The sequence below is a fragment of the Diospyros lotus genome, chromosome 12, assembly GCF_014633365.1.
Source record: "Diospyros lotus cultivar Yz01 chromosome 12, ASM1463336v1, whole genome shotgun sequence".
NCBI lineage: Eukaryota > Viridiplantae > Streptophyta > Magnoliopsida > Ericales > Ebenaceae > Diospyros > Diospyros lotus.
In genome coordinates this window covers 35,480,382-35,493,582 of record NC_068349.1, presented here as the reverse complement: position 1 = coordinate 35,493,582, position 13,201 = coordinate 35,480,382, and the positions used below count along the sequence as shown (strand labels likewise).

The 13,201-nt window shown below is 34.1% G+C and overlaps 1 protein-coding gene across 2 annotated transcripts; it reads left to right on the top strand.

The window, feature by feature from the left end:
• The first annotated feature begins 6,841 nt into the window (after positions 1-6,841).
• On the top strand, positions 6,842-10,266 carry LOC127786793 (axial regulator YABBY 1-like). 2 transcript variants are annotated; one of them, XM_052314454.1, is made up of 7 exons: positions 6,842-7,239; positions 7,424-7,579; positions 7,730-7,844; positions 8,644-8,692; positions 9,455-9,530; positions 9,776-9,838; positions 9,957-10,266. In XM_052314454.1, exons 1-7 carry the CDS (start codon positions 7,120-7,122, stop codon positions 10,023-10,025), a joined length of 648 nt encoding a protein of 215 aa, XP_052170414.1. In that variant the 5' UTR covers positions 6,842-7,119; the 3' UTR covers positions 10,026-10,266. The 2 variants fall into 2 exon arrangements, with proteins under 2 accessions (XP_052170414.1, XP_052170413.1); XM_052314453.1 differs by having other exon boundaries at positions 6,848-7,239; positions 9,776-9,850.
• Positions 10,267-13,201: the final 2,935 nt, after the last annotated feature.

Here is a 13,201-nt window from a genome sequence, read left to right as displayed (position 1 = left end):
AATTTTAATTTTTTATTGAATAATTAAATATTTTATTAGAAAATAAAAAAAATTAACCTTTATATTATGTTTTGAAAATGTTTTTTGATATTTTTAAAAATGAATGTCGTGATTTTTTAAAATATAAACTATTAAGATATCTTTAATTATTTTTTATATATTGGCTCATTCCCAATTAATTATTTTTAACAAATGAATGTGTCATTGCCTTGTTTGCTACTAGTTTTCACTTTTTGTAGTGACTACTATTTTTTTTAATTTTTATAACGTGAAAAATTCAAAAAATCTTAATATATAGGTGATTTTCGATCTGGAGTATGTCATTTTCTTTAAAACTCATAATTCACCTAGATCTTGTCTAAATGGACAAATAAATTTGTCGAGAGCCAAATTTCAGGACCTAGTACCTCTCAAATAGACACAATCAATTATAAAACCCCGCATGAAAATAAAATCAAACCTACGATCTTACAGTATCTCAATCTCTCTAATGCGTATAGTAGACCATTTGTTGTAGCAATTACTTTTCTCATGGTTGACTCCTATACTTTGTGTTGATTGAAGTCTCCCTTGTGTTCAAGGTGGTCATAGCAAGCTTCATGCTTTTAATGACATGGAGATGTCGTTGATGCACTAGCTATGGGACCACGGGAAGAGTATATGAGTTTAGGGTTAACAAACTCAAATTTGTGTTCTTCTTTTCTATTAAGGCCCCCCATATTAGCTATGTGGTTGAGCTCTACTTTCTATTCTTAGGGCTTTTTCTTTGCTCTTTGCAATGTGTTTCCAAAGATCTCTCAATGTGCTTTGGGCTCTTTTGTTTTGAATATATGTAGTCTTCTTTAGTTCGTTGCCATATGGTTATTGCAAAAGGCAAATCTCAAGTGATTACTTTGTTATAGAGACGGTGTCCCGCTCGAGTCATCCTTGTTCTTTGTTAGGCTATAGTCTTTGAGCATTTCCATTAGTTCTTTGCCTATTACTGTTATCTAGTATTGTTTGTAACTCGATCCCATAGCTTCTTTATCTTTCTTTATCAACTTTTGTTTACATTGGTCTAGTCTTCTCAACCCTTGTTTGTGTTGTTACCTTCCAACTACCATTAGGAGTGAACATATGGTTGGTTCAGTTATTGAATTGATCTAATTATTCAAATTAAATAGACAGAACTTGTTTTAAAAACTAAACCGAATTGACCGAATAAATCAAAAAAATAAAAAAACCTATAAAAAACTGATAAAACTGAAACACCCCCCCCCAAAAAAAAAAAAAAATTGAATATTTGGTCAAAAATAATATTTTTGATATTTCGGTCAGTTCGGTTATTTTATTTATTTATTTTTACTACAAAGACTAAATCAAATCAAAATAACCAAATCATTCAAATTTGAAAATCAAACTAAATCAAAATACAGATTGAACCAAATCGAACTGAGTAATTTTGACTTATTCAATTTAATTATTTTGATTTAACTAAAATGTTGTTCATCCCTAATTAGCACATTGCCATAAACATGCAGTACTTCGTTTGACTATGGTTCATGTTGTTCAAACTGTTTATTACCTGCCCAATGGGGTTGGTGTATTGTGGCATGCAGCCCTAACTAATTTAGATTGCTTTGCTTCAAGCTTAGGAGGCTGCAAGATCATACACATGCATGACCAGAACATGTTTAAATAAATTTTTAAACTAAAAATAATGTAATTTTCCTCTAATCGAGGGAGGAGGGGATCTCCACAAAATACAAACATGATAATTTTGACATCCAAAAATCCATCTGAAGATTTTGGTTTGATACTGATTTTAATACAATTTTTAAATTTTTAGTATTTGACTGTCAAGTATTGAAGTATTTATGCGAAAATTTTCTTACACCCTCTGATCGTTCTTTTTCTTACAGAATTTAACTAGTTTGACGATAACATTTTTAATTAAAAAATTTATTGTTGTGTTCAAACGATAACAATGTGCAATCTTATATATGATCATGAAAGCTCAAGGAATAGTGGATGCTCATAGATTCTTGCTAAAATCCAAGGAAATTAAAGGACTCTAAAAGGGAACTAGAAGATGCTAACTTTTTTATTTCGTTGTCTATGATAGTTATTACTTAGAAGCGACGAAATGTCAAAAGTAAGATAAAAGGTGAGTTTTTTTGTTTTAGAAGTAATTTACCCTTCTAAAAATTCACAAACTTTTGATTATAAGAAGAAAATAACATACAATTACAAAAGCTTTACGTGATTCGATAATTTACTTGGGTTCACTAAAGAAGAGATGGATCAAGTCGAACGTATTATTACTTCTCTAGCATTACAGAAATATCTCGATGAGTGACAGCTAGCCTTTTAATGAGGTAATAACATAAATCAAAAGCCCTAATGTAACAAAATGGCTGGATTAATTAACCAGATGGTGAGATTTAACTGAAGTGGGTGGCTATTTATTAGGAAGGGCTTGTTAGGTGGCTAGCTAGCAGTACAGTTGAATTGAAGCATAGGTGAATGGCATAAACCATTTGGTTAATTAACCAGCTGATGCCCTGGAATGGATGAGCTGCTGCTGGTACAGATTGGTTGTAACCTGTAAATGCCAAAATGTCAATATATATTTAGGACAAGTGTTGAGGCAAACAAAGATTTCATTTGCCTCCCTCTGATATCTTAACTCAGAGCCAAGGACCATAGGATTTCAATGTTAGTACCATGAATGATGGTTGGTTCGATTAGGTATAATGTGAGTGGCTCGCATTTATGAACATTTTGCAATGACCATATGAATATATATATATATATGAATGTATGTATGTGTGATCAGAATCATTGCCGTGCTGTAGCTTACACTGCCCCATCTGATGAATTCTGTAACATTGTACACACACGCACACACACACAGAGAGATAAGTTTTGTTAGGGCATGGAATCATGTGGGGTTCTAATGTTCTATATATTAACTCCATTGTGTTGTACCTAGAAATGTTTTCCTTTTCTTTTGGCTTTCGCAAAATTAAAGACTTTGGCATGGGCACCAAAAGAAGGGTGTTCACTCAATTTCATTCATCAAAACATATTTATGTACTTGAACTTTTACATTTTTTTTATTTTTCTTTTGTAGAATCTTAAATTTTTTGCAGTTTTAAATGTGTTTCTGAATATAGGTTAAAAGCATATTTATAGCGTTCCTAAACTTTTCATAATTTTAAATGTGTTGCTTAACTGTATAAAATCACTCATTTAAACCTGGTCAGCAAGTGATATGAACGCACACTAATGTCATGACAGTTTTCTGGTGTCTCATCAACTCCACCTCCCTCTTGTGTTGTATTTCCTTCATTTGCGTCTTTTCTCTCTCTAACATCTCCTATGATCTCTTCCAGTTGGGCTACATAGACTGGTTGGGTCAGACAAGTTACTAATGTGCTAGAGTTGATGATCACCCTGTTGTCTAGGGAGATCAAAGATGGAGCTAAGTTAGGGGTAGCATGTCTTATGAAACGAATGAGACACACAATCGTAGAGGCATAAATATGCTTTTGGCCTAATTTAGGTGCATAAATATGCCTTTCACCCAATTTAATTTGTCCAAAGATATCATATATATATAGGTCCAGTCACTTTTTCTTGGGACTCGATGACTTAATTAATGACTACTGAAGATGGTAATTTAATATGGTAGAAAGGGTGTGAAAGATGCCCCCACGAGCATAGCACGGTTGGTTCTCAGGTAGCAGATTGCATCTAAGGATGCAGGTTCGAATTATGGTAGCCGCAGTGTGGGAGTTTCACCCTCCTGTGGGGGTGGTTCTTTGTGGGCACCATGCACTGTGTCTCCTACCTGGTGCGCTGTCGTGTACCGTGATTAATCCCTCCCATGTGCGTGGAGCAGTGTGTAGGGGGCCCTTAAGATGAGGGATTTCACCTTTTACACCTAATGGTGTAAAAGATTAATTATCTTGCGATGATTTCGAGATTATGAGTTTGGTTTCTAATCCCACTAATGCTTGATTGGGAAAAGAACAAGATTCTTTACTACCAGTCCCCTTGGATCCCTTGACAAATGTGGCATAATTCAGAAACAGGTTTCTTACTTCTTTCTCTTCTTTATTTAATTAGAAACCCTAATTTCATAATACACACAACCTGGACCTGCCAAACAACCATACATACATGCATGCATGCATGCATGGATTCTTTAAAGAAGGGTGAACTTTTACCTTTTAAGGGCATGTTTGGGGAAGTGGAGAGCAGCCCTAATGGGAGTGGATGTGATAGTTCTCAGTTCTCAATTCTCAAGCAAGTTAGGAAAAAAACAGTCATCTTTCTCAATAAATTAGCAGATTTAGGGTTAGTAGCTTGCTAGCTAGCTATATCTGCAGCAGATTGCAACCAAAAACCCAAACCCCTTTGCCTTTGCAACGTGAAAAATTTTGATAAAGTGACTGAGGGGGGTGGGGATGAAGCAACTGGGTCAGCCAGAGAAAGAATGGAACTTTACATGAGGGACAAAATTAGGATTGTTTTTAAATAAAGGATGTCTGGCTTTCTGTTACCACTGACAACTACGTATCTCTGTGTGAAAGGAAAGGGGGACCCTGAGGGGTCAAATCAGCAACTGATTATTCAAAAACAAAAATCCCTAATAATATTAGTTCTTATAATTAATCTTTATCCTTATATGTGTATATGTGGTTAAAATGAAGCCCAACATTAATCCTGAATTTAAATTTTGTGGTAAAAGCCTGCAATATGTCCAAGGGTTTGGAAACCGAGAAAAGGGTTGCAAAGGCAAACACAAACACGGGGACAGAGAGAGAGAGAGAGAGAGAGAGAGAGAGAGAGAGACCACATATATATATATAGATCCATATACATATACATATATATATATATATAGAAAGCTTGCTCTCATTTACTGTGAAAACAACAGCAGAATGAGCCAAAGCTTAATCACCCCCATGCATACGTCCCTTTCTCACTGCTTAAAATTTCCCCCCCATCTCTGCCGCTCCTCTCTCTCTCTCTCTCGCTCGCTCTCTCTCTCTCACACACACACAGACACATATACACATCGGGAATGGCAACCATACATTTGGTTCTGCCTGTCTTCTCTGTCTAACCCTATGGCCCTCCCCTTGTATTGTATAACATACATGCTGCATGGATGATGGACCAACTTGTGCCACCAATAAATGGCTACACTAATATTTTTGTTACTGTATTTTTATTTTTTTTATTTTAATTACACATTTAAACTTATATTTTTTAGTTAATGTAACTCTTATACTTTAATTTCTTTTGTGTGACAATTCAAATTTTTTATTATTTTAATTACACTTATGTACATACATTTTTTAATTTCTATATTTTGATGTGTAAAAAAAAAATGTAAAATGGGATGAGTCAGTACTTTGGCTTTATCTCCCTCTGTCTCTCTTTGTTTCTATCAGCTTACTCTCTTTATTTTTGTAAATTTAGGGTTTTCTTATTAATAGATTTGTAATTTTACAAAAATTGTAGACAAATGGTACTTGCAATTTCTTTCAATAGGTTGATGCTATCTTGTCTGATCATGTCTAAAGGATCATAATATGTTTGGTGAAAAAAGTAGGAGAGTACGAGAACGAAAGAAGACAGTTGTTAGTAATGTTTCCAACAGAACAAATCACTTAAAATTCCCCCGCAAAGTGCTAACTTATCCCACTTTACTTTTTTTTTACATATTAAAGTATAAGGTTTAAATTGACTAGAAAATGTAAGTATAGGAGTGTAATCAAAACAACGAAAAGTTCAGGTTGTCACATGAAAAAATTAAAGGTCAAACTACAAGGGTTGAATTAACTCAAAAATGCAGGTATATAGGTGTAATGGAAACAACAAAAATTCGAATGACCACATAAAAAAAAAGTGAAAATACAAGAACAAAAATATGAGTTTTGCCACACATGAATTAATGATCTATATATATATATATAACATATACTACAAGAAGAAAAAAAATTATATTATACATAACTTTGTCCAAAATTCATATAAAAGCATCATATTATATACACAAAATATATAAAATTCACTTTGACAGGATTTTTCTTTGCAAGTTTGTATTTTGATAGATTCTCCCTTTTTCTCTTTACAAAAAAAAAATGTTAATTTAGAATAATGTATGAGTAATTTTTTTGTAATTCAGAGTTACTTTGATAAGTATTTTAGTTATTAATGAATGTATAATCTTTAATAAATCATATCATTCTATATAGAATTCTATACATTAATTTTAGCTGTGTATAATTTCTTTATGCAAATAAAACAAAAACCAGTTAACTATAATATAATTCTATAGAATAATTAGGGTTAATTATACAAAAAATCTAATTTTTATCTTGTTTTCAATATTATGTACCAAACTTTTAAATTTTTCAATTCATTTAAACGACGTGATTTTAAAAAATATGAATTAACTAAATGACGTGGCCTGTAAAGCCCATGCATCACCTCTCCACTAATGTACCACACCCCTAGATGCTAGTGAAAAGGTCACACGTGGGCATTAGTTAAAGAAAAAAAAAAACATTTTAAAACATAGTTGCTTTCTTTTTATAATTACCCAATAATTTTGAGTGTGATATTACCAATTTTGAAAGACCAATATTGGGGTCTAGTAGCCCATCAATATATAGGTCAAAAGCACTTGTGAGCATGCATGAGATATGAGTTTAAGTCCCATAAGTCTCTAAATGCTACCATTTTAAGTGGTGCAAGGTCACTTGACATTTACTAATTAAGTTTAAAGGGTATAATGACTTTATCCGTTACGCTATAAAGAGTGGTTTTTCTAGTTAAAAATGGCACTTTTAATTTCTTGCAACCTAGCTAGCTAGCTAGTTACTCATAGCTAGGTCTTCTCCTATACTCTCCTTTCTTTGATTGTATATTGTTGATAACTCTACTCTCTCTCTCTCTCTCTCTCTCTCTCTCGATAAAAATTCTGCCCTTGCGAAGATCAGATCCGAGGTGGTTAATCTGTCCATCATTCAACAAAATCCCCCCAGTTCAGATCATCTGTCCATCAGTCAAATCAAAGAGGAAGGAAGGAAGGAAGAAAGGAATCATCAAAACCAAAACATGTCCTCTTCCTCTTCCTCCTCATCTGTCCTCCCGCCGGACCACCACCACCCGCCTCCTCCTCCCACCTCCGAGCAGCTCTGTTACGTTCACTGCAACTTCTGCGACACCGTCCTCGCGGTATATATCGCTTTCTCCCCTTCCCTCTTTTCCGTCCTTGAATGGATGTTTCTATGACAAATTGATTCGTATTTCGTTGATTTCTTCAATGTACAAAGACTACACCTTTATATAGTAGACAAACGAATACAAAAAAGACGAGGATGAAAAGGAATCTTGAATATGAACACTGGGTTTTATGCAGGTAAGTGTTCCTTGCTCTAGCTTGTTCAAGACGGTGACGGTTCGATGCGGCCACTGCACCAATCTCTTGTCAGTGAACACCCCAGGCCTTCTGTTTCCCACGCCCAATCATCACCTCCATCTTGGCCATTCTCTCTTTTCTCCTCAGAATCTTCTGGTAAATCTTGAAAATTAGATTAGGGTTTTCACAACTTGTAGAACTTATAGGAAGGCTAGTTTCATGTCATGATTTGTGTTTAATCTGACTGTGTTTTCTGGGTTATGTTCCGTTTGTTGTTGGCTATGGTGATCTGGTGCATGTTCCCAGGAAGAGTTTCGAAGCTCGTCGACTAACTTGTTGATCAATCAGCCTAATAATGCAAATGAGTCGGTGCCGGTTCGTGGAATCGATGAGATTCCTAAGCTCCCACCTGCTAATCGACGTGAGATTATTCACATTGATCTTTTGATTTCGTTGTTGTTTTCGCTTCAGTGCTGTGATCTTTTGGGCTAATTTCATTAATCTTCATCTTCAACAGTAAGAAATTGTTTCACTAGGAGCTATACCTTCAACTCTAGCTAGCCTTTTCTGAACACAGTGGTTTCTTAACCAATTACGAGAGTTTGTTCAAAGAACTTAGATTTAGTTTACTTTCTAACAGTGCCTCAACTTTATTTCCTGTTTGAAGAGTGTCCCGTTCCCTCTTCAACTTTCTCTCAAGCTTTCTTTAGTTTCCTCTTCCTCATATTTTCGTTATATATGTTCTGTACCTCAAGAAAGCGACTTTCAGATCTGCAACTTTATCCGGGTTGCATTCCGACAATCATCGAAAACCCTAGAAACAATTCCTGATTTATGTTCATATTTAATTAATTTGTTTTTTCATTTGTTTCTCAACACTTGACTACTTGGGGAAGTGAAAAAATTAAGGAAAATAAAGGGAAAAAGCACCCAGAAAAAGTAAGACAAAAGAAGAAGCTTTCAAGTTCATTTAAGATATGAAAGCTTATTTTCTGAACCGAACATGGAGATTTCTCCCCCGGAAATTAAGAAAGTGTATATGCAACATAGAGAAAAGATAGATAGATAAGAATACACAGCTGGGTAATGATGAAATGATGATGGAGAGAGAGAGAGAGAGAGAGAGAGAGACAGAAGGAAATCCAATAATCAGTAGAAAAGTCAGCGAGGTGATTTTAACTTGTCTGTCTGTTTGTCTGTGTATGTCTGTCCATATTCAGCTCCGGAGAAAAGACAGAGAGTCCCCTCCGCTTACAACCGATTCATCAAGTAAGTAATAATACTGACCTTTTGTCATTGCATGCACCTGTGTGTGTGTCTTTTCAAACTAGGGTTAGTTCTTAAATGATAAAATGAGGGATTTAGCTCATGATCTTTTGTTAATAACATTCCTACTGTTCATCATGACAATAATGGAAATGGTGCAGGGAATAAAATACAATGCTTATGGTTTTAGTATATATTTTATACTTTTCATACAATATATGTATATATATAATAGCATACAATGTCATACATTACATTTTTTTGAAATTATAATTTAAAATAATTGTATCTTAAATTCTTTATTTCAAATAACGCTCTCTTGTGGGGATTTCAATTTCCTCTATTTTTTAGATTTAAAAATCCATTATATACAACAAATTTCAAATTTCAGATTCAAAATGATAAATGAAACGATTAATTGACTGTATCCAAATGGACCCTTAACAAGATGATGCTGTTCTTAATTACTTCAAGAACTCATATAATTGATTTATATGAATGACAAAATATTTTTAAAAAAATTAATATTAGAGCAATTTTTTTATATTATAATAAATGAATAATAATGTTACTGTCAGAAATTGGGGGCAGATGATTGTGAAAACCAAAACGAGCTGCCCAATTCAAGCCCCAATTTCAGCAGCAATATCTCCATCCATAAAAGATTTCACACACACACACAGATATATATAGAATTCTTTTACAGGTGTAGAGTTGTTTTTATATGTGTGAGAATGATATTGACACTTGTATATGAAATTCTAGGGACGAGATCCAACGAATCAAAGCTGGAAATCCCGATATAAGTCACAGGGAGGCTTTCAGTACAGCTGCAAAGAATGTAAGACCTAAAAGAACATAATCCCATAGCCTTCTAGCTATATATATATATATATCATCTCATCTAGGGTTTCCTTTTGCATTAACTAGCTAGCTAAGGTTTCCTTTATTTTCCTTCGCCAAGGAAAAACTAGGGTTCGGCTTTTTTTCCCATTCTTTTTAGTTCATTTCACAGCAGCTCATCATATTTAATATTTTATTTCAATTTTCTTTGATTCTCATGTCCATTTGATGCTTTCTTTCCAGTGGGCTCACTTCCCACACATTCACTTCGGACTTTCGCCTGACCAACCTGTGAAGAAATCTAACGTGCGCCAGCAAGTACTGTCAAACCTCTCTCTGCCTCTCCCTCCCTCCCTCTCTCTCTCTCTCTCTCTCTCTCTCTCTCTCTCTCACATCTTTAAAATTGTTGTCTTTGAATGTGTAGGAAGGAGAAGATGTTCTCATCAAAGATGGGTTTCTTCCTCCAGCCAACGTGGGGGTGTTCCCTTACTGATTAAGAAGTGAAGCTGTTGGGGTTTCTATATGTTAAATCTTTCTCCATCTTCCTATCGCTAGGGTTCTTTTTTTTCCTATCTTTCATGGGGACTCTTCAAAGGTTTGCATTGTTTGCTTGGCTTCTCTTATTGATTGTAGGACATTTGATAAACATGGATCTTTGCGAAGTTCAACGCCTGATGAATTCCTTAAAAAACTCCCACTGAGCTTGTGATGATCATGTTTGAATCTCTTCTTCCCATCTGGGTCTTGTGATTCACTACTTTTGCAATCTGTCATTTAAATATTTCTGCAAAATCCATTTATAGGCTATGTGCTTGCATCTGTATCACACATATATACATATATATATTTCTTTTACATATATCCAATATATATATATATATGTGAGTGTGAGTGTGTGTGTGTGTGTGTGTGTGTGTGAATAAAGGATAGGGGATTAACTATATATGAGTTACTGTAAAATAAAAAAATGTAAATGGGCTATAAACTTTTGGAACATTATGTGGTTAGTTAGTGTTTGACTTATTTCTTGTATTTGTTCTCGACCACTAGAGGAGCAGAGATATACTAAGTGCTGGAGGAAATAGAAGGACAATAATGTGTCTCAAAGTGTTGGGTTAGATCTTCTTACAAAATTATAAATCATGATAGTGATAGATGAATAATAACGACAATTGACAAACGTTATACGATTTGATAATTGTGCATTATGATGTAACTGTTTTGTTTCACAAGTACTAATTAATGGGTAGCTAAGAAAAAAAATAGGGAAAAAATGAGAAATAAAAAAGACCAAAGTGAGATTGAGAAACCCTTATAACAAGAAAAGAATCGACAGTGAACAAACACTAATCTTATCACTAATCTTATTTGTCGATTAAGCATGCATTAAGTTTGTTGCAAATTATCTGGTTATGAGATGATCAATGAATTATATATATATGTACTATATCATTGTTTCTAGTGTAAAGAAATGGTACATAGTTTAAATGTAAAGCAATTTAAGATAAATGGGAAATTCAACTAATTATTTGTCTCGATCGTTTGCACAGATATAAAATCGAACCCTTAATTAATATCCAAAAATTTTGCTAATATATGCATATAAACCACTCCCTAACATTCTGGTTGTTTTTTTATAAAAGAAAAAATAGATGAATCTTTTTCATATCAATTCAAGAGTTAATTAAAATTACACGTTTACACTTAGATTTCTAATAAGAGTTAGGCTTAATTAAGAGTTCTATTTGAGGCCTTCTCCTAGATTGGGTGTTTGTTTTGTTTTTGTTTTTGTAGATGGGGTGTGGTTGTTCTTCTCTATTATGTCTCTTCGTTCGAACTAGTCACTTGACTTGTTGCTCAATGCATCCCGACTAGTTGCTCAATGCATCCCTTATCTAGGTAGCTTTTTTGTTTTTTTGCCGATTTCAACTTTAAGCACAAAAAAAAAATACTTCCAAGAAAAATTTTTGTTCGTCATTTCTCTCTTTGAAAGAGTAGAACTCTCCATAACATGGTTTGTATTTTCTAGAAGGTTGATATGTTGCTAAATGTTTCCAACACGGACTATCAGAGGGTGGTGTGTGGGCACCACCACTACATGGGGCCCACGACCTTCTCTCAAATTGCTTGCGTTGGGCAATTGTTATGTTGTTTGACGTGAATAATATAACAATTATGTTGTTTTCTATATTAATTTCTCATTTCTTTTCTCAGTCATCATTTGAACGGACCATTTTGTCCTTGTATTTAGACTACATCCTCTCTCATAACACCAATCCCCTTACATCATTTTTTCTCCTCAACCATCCTTTTATATCATTTTTTCTTTTTTCTACTACTCAATACTAATGGTCTAATGATAGTTAGATCATCAATCCTCGCTAATGAACTGTTCTCTATGCTCTTTCTCTCTTTCCCTTCTCTCATCTCTCTCTCTCTCTCTCTCTCTCTCTCTGATCTCTCTCATTTGCAGAATCAATGAGGTTGAATCCCTAGCAAGGTTGAACCCCATCACATATGGGGTCGATCAGGTTCCTCAATGCTCCATCCAGATAGGGTTTGGAGGCAAATGGAAGAATATTACAACCATGAAACTATCTTCATCGTCCTTCAAGATAGTTTAGTAAATTCATTGATTCTTCAATTAAAAGTAGCAAATCATCACATTTGTTGAAAAAACCAAAAACAAACTCAAGCTAAATCTAGAACAAGTGGTGTTTCAATTCTCAGTGGCAATATAGTGGCTGTTGTTCTATGGTCTTCAATTACCTTTGCTAATTAATTTAAAGAGCAGGTGAACAGTGGGCTAGGTGGGGTGGGCAGAGGCCTGGGTGGGTGACTAGTTGAGGTGTATATATAAATATATATTGATGTCCGGGAAAATTGGCACGAGCTGAAGGCCAGTTCAGTCCTCCCCTAAATCTGTCCCTGCTAACTAATCTACTCTTCCTTTTGTTTTTGTTTTTCAGTGATGGCAACCCCTATCTCTTGTAGCAAATTTCTGCCCCCATTTATCTCTTTCCTGCTAGGTTATTTGGAAGCATGCATATAGACATGAATATATATGTACCAAAAAATAAATTGTCCACTACAGATTTGTTGAATAAAAAAGAGGGTTAAATGCGCCCAAGCAACCCCACTATGGAATTTGGGAATATTTGACCACTAATTCTTTATTTATTAGAAACCCATTTTAGTTAAGAGGCTAATGTTTTAATATATGTAACCTCCCAAATAATCTTAAATCAACATATAATTAGGGGTATGTAAACGGTCGATTCGATTACTGAACTAAATGAAATTAGCTAACTGAATTAATCGAATCAAGAGACAATCGAACCGAATTGACTAATTAGACCAAATAACTTAACATTACTTGAAACAAAAATTGAACCTTCTGATAGATCAAAGAAATCGAACCAACTGGTTGACACAAAAAAAAAAAAAAAATTGAAAACTGATTATAAAGTTCAAGCACCAACTCAATAAAAGATTTAAAAAAATAACATCATTTTATACGTCGATTGGTTCTGTTATTTTGACAAAGAAAATCGAAACGAAAATAAAAAACTAAGGGCATGTTCTCTTTGCTGTTTTCAACATGTTTTGAGTTTTCAATTTTTCAAAACACTGAAAACGCGTTCTCTTTTCTATTTTTAAAATATGTTT